Source organism: Diplotaxodon limnothrissa, linkage group LG14, assembly GCF_057381915.1.
Source record: "Diplotaxodon limnothrissa isolate DT_005_m linkage group LG14, D_limnothrissa_male_GT1.1, whole genome shotgun sequence".
Lineage (NCBI taxonomy): Eukaryota > Metazoa > Chordata > Actinopteri > Cichliformes > Cichlidae > Diplotaxodon > Diplotaxodon limnothrissa.
The window spans coordinates 28773951-28789571 of NC_140609.1; the positions used below are offsets into that span (position 1 = coordinate 28773951).

At 39.8% G+C, this 15621-nt stretch overlaps 1 protein-coding gene across 1 annotated transcript; it reads right to left on the minus strand.

Moving 5' to 3' along the window:
* Positions 1-2260: 2260 nt before the first annotated feature.
* Positions 2261-14876, minus strand: jam3a (junctional adhesion molecule 3a). The gene is made up of 9 exons (XM_085370874.1): positions 14729-14876; positions 7700-7771; positions 7477-7590; positions 7105-7257; positions 6013-6215; positions 3827-3926; positions 2695-2824; positions 2559-2610; positions 2261-2469 (listed from the first exon to the last, which is right to left on the minus strand). The coding sequence occupies exons 1-9, from the start codon at positions 14790-14792 to the stop codon at positions 2434-2436; spliced, it is 924 nt and encodes a 307-aa protein (XP_085227000.1). The 5' UTR covers positions 14793-14876; the 3' UTR covers positions 2261-2433.
* Positions 14877-15621: the final 745 nt, after the last annotated feature.

Sequence of the window (15621 nt, forward strand, 5' to 3'; positions counted from 1 at the left end):
TCCTTACATTTCTGGGTCATCTACAGGATTTCATGGTTGCACGTGAACAGCTGGATCAACAAGCAGTGCAACCTGTATATGTCATTGTTTGGGACAATGTGAACTTTCACTGTGCTGTCCTGATACATGAATGGTTCACAAACAACCAGCGCTTTATAAACATTTCCCTTCCACCTTACAGCCCCATCCTGAATCCAACAGAAGAGTTTTTCTCTGCGTGGAGGTGGAAGGTCTATGACCGGCAGCCCTACACTGGGGAAACTTTACTGGAGGCAATAGAACACACCTGTGATGGGACAACTTTGGAGTCTAGTCAATGCTGGTTTCTGCACTCAAGAAGGTTTTTCTTATGTTGCCTGGCATGGGAGAATATTGCCTGTGATGTGGATGATGTGGATGAAGTCCTCTGGACTGGCCCCACACAAAGACATGATGATGTTGAATGAATCTGTGAATTACAGAAATGTGCTTTTAATTTAGTTTTATTTTTAATTAATTCATTTTTGTTATCTACATTCAGCACTTCATATCATTCTAATTATGGTCATTTGTTAAATACACTTAAATATTTCCTGTTAACTACATGCCCTGAATGCCGTATCTTCAATTATCTGATGTAGTGTCTAACGAATATTCTGTGGTGAATATATTTTTACTTGTTGTGTAAAAACTGATTTTGAAGTGATAGTTTGATTCTGACAGAAGAATCTGAGGTTTTGTGAATGTAGTTCTGTTTAAGGTTTTGAGAAAATGGGTGGAGGTTTCAGCAAATGTGTTTTAGCAATTCAGAAAAACTGGAATAATAATAATTACAACTTGCCTAATGAAGCGTTGATTGGCGCGTCAATGAAACTCTGGATGTCTACAAAACTATGAGCCAACTGATTTCAAAAAGCTTTTTCATTTTACTGTAATACCTGCACTAATTTTCCTCCACTCTGGATTTTTTGACTTGCATATATAATTTGTGTGTTGTCATGTGTTGTGATGGTAGTGAGACGGCGGCCGTAAAAACAACACAGGAGGTTGAGCCGGAGATGGTGAAGATTTTCGCTGATTTACCAGGAGGCACAGGATTAAAATGAGTATCAGAGGGATTGAGTTCAGGTTGAGAGGTTTGGAAACAAAGTTAAAGCGGCAAGGGTGAGATTGTGCTGCCAGGCAGGAGAGTCTCTTCCAGAGAGAGCTGCAATAGGAGGACCACAAAAAACATTTCTGGATTGAGTCAACATGGACAAGCTATGTTTGTGTTTGTGCGTGATTTCCCCCTCACTACACAGAAACCTTGTTTGTCTGTGTATCTCTATATTTCACTTTAATCATCTGGACAAAATCCACCAAAACATTTGAGACTCCAAAAATTCAGCTGAAATATATTTAATAGTAACAAAATAACATTAACGTATAACATTAATATCAAATGAACAGTGGACATTGTACAACAGTTCCTGAGTTGTTACACACATCTTTGACACTAATGTCTAAAATGACACACTGTTGTTACTGACAGGCTCAACACTGCAGATACACACTGAACAGTGAATACTGTAAATGTATTTCCAATAAACAGTTTATTGCAATATTTACAATAAGGTATGGAGTGCTACGCATTCAAATGAAAAGCTCCAAAAAGTATATGCATGTATGTACATTTATAATACTGAGTCAAACCTGGACAATATGTCCAATACTCACAAAATAATTAGTAAAGCACAAAAGGTCACTTATACACAGAAACAGCACTCCAAGAAATCATCAACACCACCTTTATAGTACATATTGAGTTTGCAGCATATTGGAATATATGGTGTTAAAATTCACACTTTATTCTGTACTTGTACATGTTTGTTTTCATTTGTAAATATAGTCATAGGCTATTAAATTGTGCCTTCTAGTCAGCTCATGAGCCTTTTGCAGCCTGCTACTTATTGCCTGTTTAACTACAGTATGTACAAAAACATGTTTCGTCCTCTGCATGTGAAACAAACTAAGAACAAGGATGAAGTAAACAATTTACGTCCACTGTAAAAAATTGAAGAGCTATAAAAGAGGATTTGTCCAAAAACAGTGAGGGAATGTAGTTTACAGTAACCTTTGTGATGACACTGTGATATAAACATCGACCTCCACAGCTTTGAAATCGTTTTATTGTATAGTAGCTTTATGTTGAGTATAAAATGAGAAAAATATGTAAAAACCAAATATTTTCATGGAATTTAATATTAATAAACAACAACAAAAAAATCTGTGGCATTGCAAAACTCAACCAAGTGCCACAAAATGATATTAAAATTACTTTGGCAAGTCGGCTGATTTGATTTTGATGTGCATCAGAGAATAATGTGCCATGTTAGACTCCAAACTTTACCAAGTGGAGCATCATTGTTGCAAGTTTACTTCGTCGTGGTTACATCGCGTCCTCTGTGTCGGCTGTCAAATAACGAAGGAAGACTTGTGGCGGAAATGACCCTATGAAAAACAGGAAGTAGGAAGTTACCTTAGATTTTCTTTTTTTTGGATTTGACTTCCAACGAATGCGGTGTGCTTTGTAAGTTTACCTCATCCGCGTCTCCATACTCAACACTGCTATTCTGTGCAGGCCAGTTGTAGCTGAAATAAAGTGAAACAGAATGCATTAAAAAAAAAAAAGTCAGGATTTTGTATCCTTTCATCAGAGCTGCAGACTGTACTCACTTATTTTCATTGTGGCCTTTTTTGTGGAAGCATCCACGTCTGAAGGAATGACAAATGGAAACCGCCAAGCATAAGAACGCAACCACAGCACCAAACACCTTGAGGAAAATCCCCAGGATGTCAACGTCATCTGCAACAGGGCACAGAGAAGTGCTCTTGAGAGAGTTACGTGGCCTGAGACATATCGATAGCCTTTAACCATGACTTATATCATTGCTGCATTTTCATTTTTATGTATATCTTGTGTAATTGCCACACTCCTAAAATCCTCACTTAATTGTTATTGGCTTCGATGAAAATAAGAAGAATTTCATGTTCATTAAATACACCAACTCAAGATACCAAACAATGAAACAAATAAAAACAAACTTTGTCTGCTTATCACATTAAATAAGAAGAATTCAGATGATGTACAGTAACAAATTTTGACATTTAATAATAAATGTGATAAAAATAACGAATTAGATTTTTTACATGAATTATGGTGAATGTCTTTTGTTTGTTTTTTCCATTATTTTTTCTATAAAAATGTTCAAATGTTCAAAAATGAACAACTCCTACAACAAAATGAATGCCTATAGTGTGCAAAAACACTAACTGTGTGGACAGCTGCTTGATCCTTTCTGCTTCATGTTCTGGCTGCAGAATACGCTGTCATGGGCATGTTAGCATATCAGGGGCGTGGGTGTCTGAAACTGTTGCTTCCCAGCGAGGTGCTGGGATCAGACTGACCTGGACAGCCGGAGCTTTCCTGCATCCAGTTCGTTGCAAAGGGATGACGCTCAGCAGAGGGAATTAGTTTCCCTTAGCTGCCTTCAAATGGCAGTTATAAGCACAAAGTATGCTTGGCCTTCAAATAGTTTATATAATATTTAGTGGGAACAGTGGTGCTTGGGGTAAAATTAATGAAAAATATTGATGTTTGCTTTGAGATAAAGTTTATTTCATTCCTACATGTGAAGTCGCGCCTGTCTTGTCCTGTCTGTGTTCATATGTTTTAGCTTCCTTCTGTTATTTCACACTTTTTCTCTTTGCCGTGTTAACTTGAAACTTGAGAGTGAACGTGTCTGATTTTGCTTTTGGCTTAAAGTGCTGTCAAAAGACCTGCTTGGCTGGTGTGAATGTCACTCACAGACTTCCATTATTTGCGTGGGACACTGTGCATGCCCCGCATCATTCTTTGCCTGGCAGTAGTACTCCCCCGCGTCCTCCTTCCTGACCCTTCGAAATTTCTGTGGAGACATTTTTAGAAAACTGTCAGTGCACTGACACGCAGACGAACTGTCAACAATAGGATGTCTGGCTGTGGTTGAATATAGCGACATTTTGGCCTTCAGATGGATTTACGGTAGGGCTGAACGATATATCGCATTTGCGATAATATCGCGACATGATCAAGTGCAATTTTCTAACCGCAAAGGCTGCGATTATACTGCGATTATATTATACAATTCATGGGCTGCATCCTCCTGAGGCCGCATTTGTAGACCGATTACGTCACAGCGACGCGCCGAAGGCTGTCCAAATTACTACCATATCCCAGAATTCATAGCGCGGCCCAGCCAAACTCCAGTTTCCAGCAATGGCGGCCGCTACTAAGTTTTAAAATTACTCATACTAATCTTTCTGGGTCACAAAATAAACTTTTAACATATTTTCAGGCGAGAAAGTAGTTGTGTAAACATCAAATATCTGCTTGGTTTATCAAGATATCCCATATTTGCAAAAGTGCTTCGACGTTTTCAGAGGCGTCTGCTACCCACCAGCTCGACAGCTAGCCGGGAGCTCGAGGGTTACTGATGCGGCCGAGAACGGCACAACTCCCGGCACATCATTTTCAGATCACCGCGGAGTTTCGCTGCTCGGGTTAAACGTAATATATAAGTCACTTAGACAACCTAAAAATGTTATTGTTGGGCTTTTTTCAGTGTTTTGTTTGTTCGTGAGTAAATCGGTTTGGCTGAGATTAAAGTTATTAGATTAGATAAAATAAAACTTTATTAATCCCCCGGGTGGGTTCCTCCTTGGTTTTCACACAGCTGACTAAACGTCAAACAGAAAACTTATTAAACAGAAGTATGAGACAGTCGAGAATTTACACCAGTGTCTGGTTATATTTTAGATAGCAAGAAGCAGACGGCCGAGTTTATTAAACTCCACCGAGACAGCGGTGACGCTAATCAGAACTAGCCTTCTGATTCAGAAGGCTAGACCGTCCAATTTCACGCCTTTAAACTTTAAAGGCGTGTTTGTGTGTGTGTTTATACAATTGCTATTATGTTTGCACTTTATGTGTAATGTTACTGACTACAGAGATAAGTAAGATGTGTGTATTTTTTATTTATTAGTTTTATTTATTTAATATTATTTTTTAATTGAATGACTGTCTAGTAGTTCACAGATGTCGAAAAACTGAGTGTGGTAAAGCCACTGATTTTTTTTATGTATATTTCTGCAATCTGCACATTGTACTGACTTTCATTTTAATGTTTACACCAGGGTTCCTTGTCAGCACTTTATGCTCAGATGTTTGTAAGCTAAAAATAAACTATTGTGTATGTTCAAATATACTGTTGTGATTGAAGAAGTTAAATAAAAATGTCAGTCATCAATTCATGCATCACCTCATGTCATCATAACAGAGGTCTGTCTTCCAGGAAAGAACAGTTTAAAATTAATGTAATATAGTATTGGCCATACTATATGATGTATTGCTTGTCTTTGTTTAATAATACAGAAGACAAAGACCTTAAAAAATAATCGCATATCGCATCGCAATCGCAATATTGGGGCAAAAAATCGCAATTAGATTATTTTCCATAATCGTTCAGCCCTAATTTACGGGCTGCTTTTAATACTGCTGTAAGATTTTAGATTAGAGGGCATCGCTCTATGTTTTATAACATGGTTAAATTTCTGCCAGATGTTAAACTTTTACCTGGAAACACATCAGTTTGGCTTTAAATGCAACATTATCCTTGTTCCATATGCCAGGTTTTGGATAAGTGTTCTTACTGGCTCTTTTTACACACGAGGGTTAATCCTGCTCTTAGTCATATAATGCTTAAGGTTTTATTTAGATTAAGCGGGTAACATTTACATTAGATAAGCTCTGACAGAGAATACCCGGCACTAATGAGTCCTGTCTACAAACAGAACAGACAGGCAGGGAGAAGAAGTTTACATCTGTTCATTTAACAATAATAATAGTAAATACTGAGTGCTGCCGTGCCTCAAGAGATATTTTGCACAGACAATAGGAACTGAAATGATAAAGCCATAAATGTAGCAACAACAGGATGCTTGTCATTTTTGTACCAGGCCTCCGGTGTCGGGGTTGATGCTGTAGGAAGAGTTGGCAAACTTTGCGCTGTTTTTGGGATCCTGTGGAAGCTCTTCATTGTTGTGAAACCAACGGTACTGAGGAGCGGGAAAGCCCTCATTTTCCAGACATCGCAGCTCTGTTGATGTTCCCACTGTGACGGCCTCTGGCACGCTGCACCGTGGTACAACAGGTTTCACTACACACAAAAAGCACAGATTCACATCAGGCTGCTGAATGTTGTGTAGCATTTACACACTGCTGAAAGCGATACTTTTACTTACTAAATGGCTAAAGGATAACATTTCATCATTTCATCTGTAACAACATACTTTGCTGGCCAGGATTTAAAAGTAGCAAATACGTCCATAAAATTAATCAGGAAACTGTTGACTGAGCTCAAAGACCAAGTGGGTGATTTCCTCATTGACTCCCACACAATCTGTTTGCAACCAGAGGTGTTGCCACCTGCTGGTCACTATAAAGAATGCAGGTTTAAAGAGCATCCACACTGGCTTCACTTTTCAGACACACAGGGTTATTGTCCATAAAGTCCATAGTGGTGCACAATTTATATACAGGCAGTGGTTATGCCACATACAGCAAACACTGCTGGCACTCGTTTTTTGTGTTTCTCTGTGTGCAGGCCAGGGTCTGCAACAGGCTCCGTGTCTAAAGACAAGTCTGCGACTCCCTGAGGTGAAGTGTGTTCTCAGCCACTGTATGGTGACAAAGAGAACTGTCATCAAGTGATACGTAAGGTTAAAGTTGGAATTGTTATAACGTCGCCACAAGCCCCAGATATCCCGAGTGATTTATGTAAGTGGGTGTTAAATGGTTGTGATTGCTGTCCCAGCAGGCCACTAGCTTAATCTACCAGCACCTCAAAGGCAACGGTTAGATGCATGGCAACCTCACAGTGACAGCAATCATGATGTAGCTTTATATTTCAGAAGTAAATTGAGTGTAAAATGTATAAACTGCCACATAATCTTAATATCTATTCGATCATAAGAACAAAGTGTGATTAGAACTTTAGAGGGTTGACGATATAGACATGCAGTGACTTTTAGCTCTGCTCTCCATACCTCTTACTGCAAGACTAATAAGTATTTCATCAAAGTCCCTTTGATCATCGATGGCGGCCACCTCGCAGCGGTACTCTGCTGTGTCTGATCGAGTGGCGTTGAAGATCAGAATGTTGGCCGGCTCTCTGAGCTGAGCTCTGCTCTCCAAGTCCCCTTTTGGAGAACGACAGAAAGAGAGAGAGATGGGGGGGTGAAAAACACTTTACAATTGCTCATTCAAATACACAGCGTGACTTCACGGCTTAAAAACAGAATTCTGAGCCAAGGTCTTTCAAGGTAGCATTCACTCAGCTAAGCTTTGAGTGCTGCGACTTTGCTTTGAAACACTGTGCTCTACTGGTTTCTCTAAAAGACAGTTTCCAAGAGGTTTACCTGCTATCTTGTTTTGAAAGTACACATAACTGGGAACACCATTTTTAATCTTTTTCCACTCGATCCTTGGGTTGTTTGTCGAGATGGACTCTATTAAGCAGGTCAGTTCGATGGCTGGGAAGAAAACAGAACGCATGACAGCATGAGAGAGAGGCAGGCTAAATCTGGAAAAAAGAAACGGTACCTTGGTTAAATAGGTTAGTGTGATTTTCGAGCAACTCACGCTCAAACTCATTTGCCCAAACAATCTTGTCCGTGGTCCGGAGGATTACCCCAAGTGATGATGGAATGTGACCTGTGGAGAAAAAAAAACACAGGCAGTAAACGCTGAGTAACGCGAGCATTTTCATTAGCAGACATTATAAACCGGGCATGTTGCCTAATAAACACTGGATTAGACCGACAAATATAGCTGACATAAGTGTGCCACATATTTTTAATGAACTCCTTGTAGAAATATACTGTCATTAACATTTAACTTGAATTATTTGTGGCGTTTAATTGGATAATAACGTGACTTATGATGAGTCGATGGAAGAGACCAGGGCTAGTTGTAAATGATAATGAAAGAAAACAGAGATTTGACACGAAGGACTCTGTAAATATTTGGATAGTGACCCATTTTTTGTTGTTGCTGTTGTTGTCAGCTTTAATCCTGCGCAAGATGAAATCCAGACCGAGAATGCAGCAGACAATGTAAGTAAGCGTGCAGACAAGAGCCAAAGTCACTTTAGCTCAGTTACTAAGGATCAGCAATGCTCTTGTAATAAGTTGCAGGACAGAATAAAAGGATTTGTGTTTAGTACTGCAGCACAGCCGGCTCAGACCAAGTAAATGACACACAGGCTTTAGCCATTAGCAAACATGACAGTTGCTATATTGACTTTATTTCACACTGCTTGTTTTATAACAGAAAGGCTCCAAACATTAACTGTATATAGAAGATGGATGTTGCCACTGTAACCTCACTGAATTCCTATGTTGTAGTCTCAAGCTACACACTCACATGCAGTAGTAACTAAGGATGCTCCTGGTAACTAATTTGCTAGTTATTTAAACAAGAGAAAAAGTCAACCCTCAGAGAACATTCAGAACTGAAGTGAAGTGATGAGGTTAAATATTAGCCATACAATAACTGCACATGTATTTGAGAGCTATTTGAAGCCGCTAATCACATGTCTTGATAATCAAGTTGAGTTTTAAATGTAAATCTGTTGGACACTGTGCCATATATAATAGTCACAGTACTTAATGTCACAGTACCAACAAACCACAGCCCTGGTTTGTGGCTGGTGGCGTCACAACATTTCTCACCGGGATGGAGCTGCCACTGCTTATTAATAAAAACCAAATAAGTAACTTAGCTAACTAGTATCTTTGGTACCAACTAGCAAGAGGCAGAACATTTTAATGTGTAATCAAGTAGTCGCATGCATCCCTAGTAGCAACTTGGTAACTGCAAAAGCAAGCCTAACTTGTTCTTTTGTTTTCAAAAGGATGTGAAACTGACACAGAACATTCAGGAAAGTGTTTACTGAGGTCATAGGTCAGTGAAGTCCAGTAATTTTACTTTCTTTTTGCAACCAGGAGAAAAACCCGGAGAAAGAATGGAAGCAGATTTTCCTCTGGCCTCACTTTTCCAGCCTGGAGCTTATGTTCAAATTTTATGCACAGCCTGCTGTTCCCATCTTCTGTGTGTGCTTCTCTTGCACAGTACCCTCACCTGCATGTCACGTTACCAGGTTAACCAGCGATTTTTAACTGGCTGCAAGTTTGAGTGTGGTTGGCCCTCCAAATGTTTACCCCCCAGCTCATCACCAGCAACAGGGATGTCCTTTAGCCATTAGAAGTGAGTGTAGTTAATGCACATATGGTTATATTAGTTGATCATAATAAGACACACATAACAGAGTTTTCTTCCTGTTCTCTCTTTCCACAGTCACATGCTCGATCAAAGAGTGTTGTTTAATTGTTGGGGTTTCCTCTGTATTATTGTGGAGTCTTTACCTTACAACAGGTGACTGCTGTTGTGATTTGGTGCTATATAAATACAATTTAATTGAACTGAATGCAAGTTTTTAATTTCTTTTTTTAAGCGACCGTTACACTGGAAACCATTCTGGGGACATTAACTATTAAAAAAGGGGGAGTTAGAGATGATATCTTTATATTGATTTCTGACAAAAACACAGCTGCAGAGATAGTTTGCATCACTAGTTATGTTAGATATTATGGATGACGATGCGCCCCTGAGGAATAGCTGGAAATGGTCAATGATGTGTCACCCAGTAGACCAGAAAGCCCCCAAGTCATTTCAGTATTTGGTGCAGTGTACTATTAAAGCGTTTACTCACTGAAGAAAAAAAATACTGGTTTAGAGAAGGGGTGCGCGGTTCATCCACTTTTACACATCGTTTAAAAACCATACACACTAAAATATTACTAGAATTACATTATATTATTATAATGTGCATCTAGTATATAGTATATTATATTACTAGAAGTACATGTACATTTTTTTGTATTTTTTCAGGGCTAGCTCCTTTGCTAAATCATAATACTAATTCATACTGAGGTTGCAAAATAAATCATTTATCAAGATCCCCAAACAAATCAAATCAGAAGCACAAGAATAACTTCACAGCGGGAATGAGCTCACATTTGAACCATACTTAATCAACCATCTTCGTTTCCCTCTGGCACAAACACAACACATGAGACGCGCTTATTTTAAGTTCAGTGCTTGAGCGAAACGCTGAAAGCAATCAGTGTTATTTTGCAAATGTCAGATTATAACGGCGAGAGGCGTAATTCACAAGTTTTGTTCAATTTGGGTCCGCCGAATGCCAATTTAAGTGGAAAATACGTGAATCTGGGGACGAGACGGGTGTGCAGTGTGACATCGAATTAAGGAAATGTGAAAATTACTGCTCGGCAAACACAAATAATTCAACAGTCTTTGCTAAGGCTAAATAAGTAGGTTTCTACCTTCCCTTGGTACCCTATAGTCAACATTTTTTTGTTCCAAATGCAGTAATTACTGAGTACACGCACAACGAACAGCACCCATGCTGAGTAATGAAGGCAATCACGCTCCCAGTGGGGGCAGTAGTTAGGGTTTCAAATAGAGGCTGAAATTAGACAATAATAATCTGAGCCGCCCCTGAATACGACAAGACATCCCTCCTGTTTTCCCGAGGCAGCGTGCACTCTGACTAACTCCGAGGGATTTGAGCAGCCTTGTTAGGACACGGGCGTCCCTGAGTTGTACATTGTGACTGGGAGCCAAAGGGAGAGCGAGCATATAGCCTTCAAGTGATGAAAACATGGGTCCAACCAAAGCATCCGCTCTTATAAGCACAGCTGCGGACAGTGATGAGATCTGACTCGCAGGTCTCAGCTTCCGTCTCTGCTGCTGACTTTCCCACCCTGTACATCAAGGGCTATTTTTACCACAGCAGTGACTGGACATCCCGAGAGACGCGACGAAGGCCCGTCCAACTGAAGCTCCCTCGACATACGCACGTACTGACCCTTCAAAATGCCCTTTGAACTGCTTCTTCCAGATCTGCGAGGTACTCGTTTTGAGGAACGATATTTTTGAAAAAAAGAAAGAAAGAAAGAAAAACAAAAGCTCTTTCAAATACTGGAACGTTTAATTAAATCTGCAGCTGCAATCACACTGCAGACTCAAAGTATCACGTAAGAGAAAACAACTGCTTTCGCAGTGTTATGGGTTGCAACACGGCCGTGTGTGATGTGCTTTTCAAAGTTTACAGGAAACAGATCTGCTCGAGTTCATCTGTTTTCATAAGTATGTTGTAACGCTGACAAAATCTCCTTAGAGGATACATCTCCCGTGTTCATCTGAACAAAAACCATGGAGAAAAACAAGTTTTTAGCCTTTATTATCTGGGGCGAACAAAATCTAGAATCAGTGCGCACCGGTTGTACAAGCAGGAACGGCGTTAACAGGATGTTATTAAAGGTTTTTCTCATCTCTCTTCCAAATAATGCAAAATGTAGGACGTGGGAAAGAGTAACCACAGTCAATTAACATGACAATGTATAACTAATTACTAATGCGAGCTTAAAATAAAAGCACGCAGACAACAATGTTTGGTAGCCTCCCTTCCCCCGTGACACGGTGCAGGCTGAAGAGAAGACAATGTTTCGGAATTATGAAAATAATCTCAGCGCTTGCTGGAAAGCAAACAGGGGCTCATTTTTAATCCCTCTGTCATTCTAATGCAAAGACAAAGTAGGTCTATAGTCAGTTCTGAGAGAAACTGGCTTTTAAATAGTCACATTCAGCAATCCTCTTACGCTCTAAATATGAAAACAACCACCCATCCCTGTCCCTGCAACAAAAAGTTGTTGATCCAGTGAATCTATAAAAAGCTTTTTCCCAGACATTCCAGTGCAGTCGCAGCAAATATGCCGAAGACAGTGGATGGAGCGAGGAGGCCCACTGGGATTTACAGCATACTGGAGTGACTGCGTAACAGAACAACTCAACGCTCAAGCAGATTTGATTAAGTTGGTTATGTTGTTATAAGAACTGGGAGGAAATAAACTGTTCATTCAAGCTACGCACGTGACACAATGACTGCAGCACCTCAGACAGATGAAATATAAATGAAGTCCCAATAAAGCACAAGGCCGATAAAATATAACTCATTTTTCGCAACCTATAACAACGCAGCTTAAATTACATAAAACAGCAACGCCAACAATGTTCATATTTGATAGAGCGTGTGTTAAACACTAAAATACCAGATATCCTCTGGTTCCTGCCTCTCATATGTGAATATATGATTGTAAACTTTATGAACTTGGAAAAAGCAATTTGAATACATTTTTGTGGTGTGTGGGAAATGGGACTCTAGCAGTTTTTTATCATCTATTGACAGAAAAATGTATCAATTGCTCCTGAACAATCATTCAAGACAATTAGCATTTAATGAAATCCTAACACAAAAACTCAACGGCCAATTCATTAGGTACACTTTGCTCATACCAGGTTGGACCTTTTTTACTTTTAGGAATGCTTTAATTCTTCAAGGCATATGTTCAACAAGGTGGGGGAATCAGATATTTTGGACCATGCTGACATGATAGCATCACGCAGTTGCCGTGATCTGTACCTCCCGTTCCGCCACATGCCAAAGGCATTCATTGAGACAAGCTCTTGATATCTGGTGAGAGCAGAGGCCATTTAAGTATGGTGAAGTCATTGTCATGTTCAAGAAGCCGGTTTGAGAAGATGAGTACACTGTGGTCATGAAGGGTGGACATTGTTAAAACTACACAGGCAGGCTGAGGCATTTAAATCACGCAAACTTGGTATTAAGCAGCCAAAACTGAGCCCAGAAAACATCTCCAACACCATTACACCAACAGCAGCAGCCTGAATAGTGATATAAGGATGGATCCATGCTTCCTGGTTGCTTACACCAAATTCAGACTCTACCATCATCAGATCAAATCAGTAAACATTTTTCCAAGCTTCTCCTGTACAGTTTTGGTGAGCACATCTGTTTCCTGTTCTTAGCTGACAGGGGTGGCACATGGTGTGATCTTCTGCTGCTGTAGTCCATCTGCTTTGAGGTTCAACATGTTTTGCATTCAGAATGCTCTTCTGCGTGTCCTCATTACTTACTTATATTTATCTTCTTATCAACTCAAAGCAGTTTGGCCATTCTCCTCTGACCTCTGGCATCAACAAAGCATTTTCAACCAGAGAACTGCTGCTTACTGGATATCTTATCTTTTATAGTAAACCCCAGAGGTGGTTTCATGGGAGATTTCCAGTGGATCAACAGTTTCTGAAATACTCAGACAAACCCGTCAGCCATCAACAATGATGTCGCAGTTCAGTTTAAACTTCAGCATGTTGTCTTGACCATTTCTACATGCATAAATAGACTGTGCCATGTGACTAGCTAAATAGCTATTTGAGTTACCTGTTGTACCTAACAAAGTGGCTGATGAGCAAATGATTACAGATTTTTATTTTTGATGCAAAGTCTCATTCATAATGTCCAAAGCCCAATTCTGAGTCCGGAAAATCTCAGAAATAGCATTTCTTTTTTTTAACTTTTCAATTTTCTTGCAGCATAAAGGAAAAAAAAAATTAACAATGTAAGAATTACATCCAATTTTCTGCACATCAGAATCACAAGAAGGCATCTATTTTTACCTTAACTTAAAATAATTCAGCTTTACACATCAGTGCGTTCCAGTTATATGCAGCATGAATCACAATATGCTAAATGCAAAACGTTTGAATAACGATTCATTTTCATTATTCAAACATGACAGCACCCTAAAGCTCAAGGTCAGAACATAAACCAAATCGTGAGCTACATTCACACACAGCTCGGAGTTTTTACAACCAAAACTTGAGAGCATAACAAATGAACCTCTGCCTGTCATCTCCGCTTAGTCATTTGATTTACTGCTTGCAGAGCACCTGGGTGAAAAGTTCAACACTTAGTGGTGCACCCACCCGCAGCCAATTAGCCGACGCAACCATCCAGCATCAGCTGTTGCTGCTGCACATCATCTTGTCACCGCTGCCCTCGACCTGCCTCACTCATGGCACCCCACTCACCATCACTATCGATCAATCACCACGTGATCAGGAGAGGTCAAACTACAATAAAATGAAATTCAAGCAGCCTCAAATGTATATGATGCATATACATATATGCAACAACCAAAAAGACAAAGCATTTTAAATATATATTATTCACAGGCCCGTGTTTCTGTGTACCACAGGTCTCCACCATGTGGCTGCCGTCTTTTTATACTAAAGTAACGTTTGCATTGTTTGTATTCTGGAAATTTCTTTAGAAATTAGTCGACAAGTGAGCGTGCAATATGTATGATTTCTAGGCTAGGTTACACGTTTTTAAAATCACGTAAAAAAAAAAAAAATTCAAAACGTCAAGGGTGCTCTGACAACTACGTCATTTTCCAGCTCGGATGTGAGGTTTGCTCAAGCGTAAAACAATCAAATACAATCTTCAATCGATAATGAACAGACTGTTAAAACGCCACAAAACACAACAAAAACGTTTTCCTGACATTTCCCAGCCCGTTTACACGTCAAGCTAACGTTAAAAAACGTCCTTGTCGGCTCGTAGCGCTGACAGAACCGCTACAGCTCGGATTTAACTTGACTGTAGTCGCACCTCGCCGACTCCGATATGATAATAGCTTTGTGAATAAGCGGGGGAAAACTCACCTAGGCTGCTGTAAAGCACAAAACAGGCTACGAGTCGCGCAATCGCCATCTTGCAGCGTATCATTTATCGGTTACAGCTGCACACACTCAGCACCTCTGAGAGGTAAGAGGAGGATGAGGGCACAAAAGACTGGTGGATGTTGCCATCGACGAGTTTCCATAGCTACAAGGGCTGCTGAGTGGGGTTGCGCCCTGAACGAAGTCTGACAGGCGGTAGGCGGTGCCAAACATGCCCTCCACCTCCTCCTCCACACACACGCACAATTCTGACCGTATGTTCTCGTGGGAAAGTGGCGACCTACACCCTCTAGTGGTTATTTTTCTTTTTGGGACCTTAAAAGACCATAATAGGGAAGATTTTTTCCCCTTTATTAAAAGAAACATATAACAGCTGAAAATCAAGCAGCATTTTGAGATCTCTTGCTCACGCTGACAGACAGACGCATTATATACATGATCAGAAGAAAAGGATGCCGATGCAGATTAACAGACTGGATATAATCTTTTACGGATGATGCTTTGTTTTGTTCTCCCCTGTTCAGTGTGAATAAGAAGTACAACTCATGCTAAAGTCTCCAGTGAGCTGACACTGTAATTGGTGTTTGAACTGAATCAGAGAGGAGAGGGAACAAGGCAATCATTGCATCAGAGTCTTGTAAATAAACATGTAACGCTGCTCTCTTCTGTATGCTCGGGAGGACTGTCCCTCTTTTTCATATAAGATAAAATGGTGAGAAATGCATAATCAGGATGATTTAAGATGGATGTAGGTCAGTGTTTTGATCATCAAAAGTGGATGAGAAACTGATTTATTTCTATGAAAAAAAAAAAATTTCTCTATTTAATTTCCTTGATACAGTAGGTGTGAGTATATTTATGACAATCAGTTTCAA

What these genes read in the sequence shown, in the direction of transcription:
- jam3a (XM_085370874.1), bottom strand. Translation starts at nt 14,792, where the DNA reads ATGATACGCTGCAAGATGGCGATTGCGCGACTCGTAGCCTGTTTTGTG. An exon ending in TTGGGCAAATGAGTTTGAGC is followed by an intron (nt 7,591 to 7,699) that starts GTGAGTTGCTCG and finishes TTTTCTTCCCAG; the next exon opens with CCATCGAACTGACCTGCTTA. An exon ending in AAAGGCCACAATGAAAATAA is followed by an intron (nt 2,611 to 2,694) that starts GTGAGTACAGTC and finishes ACTTTATTTCAG; the next exon opens with CTACAACTGGCCTGCACAGA.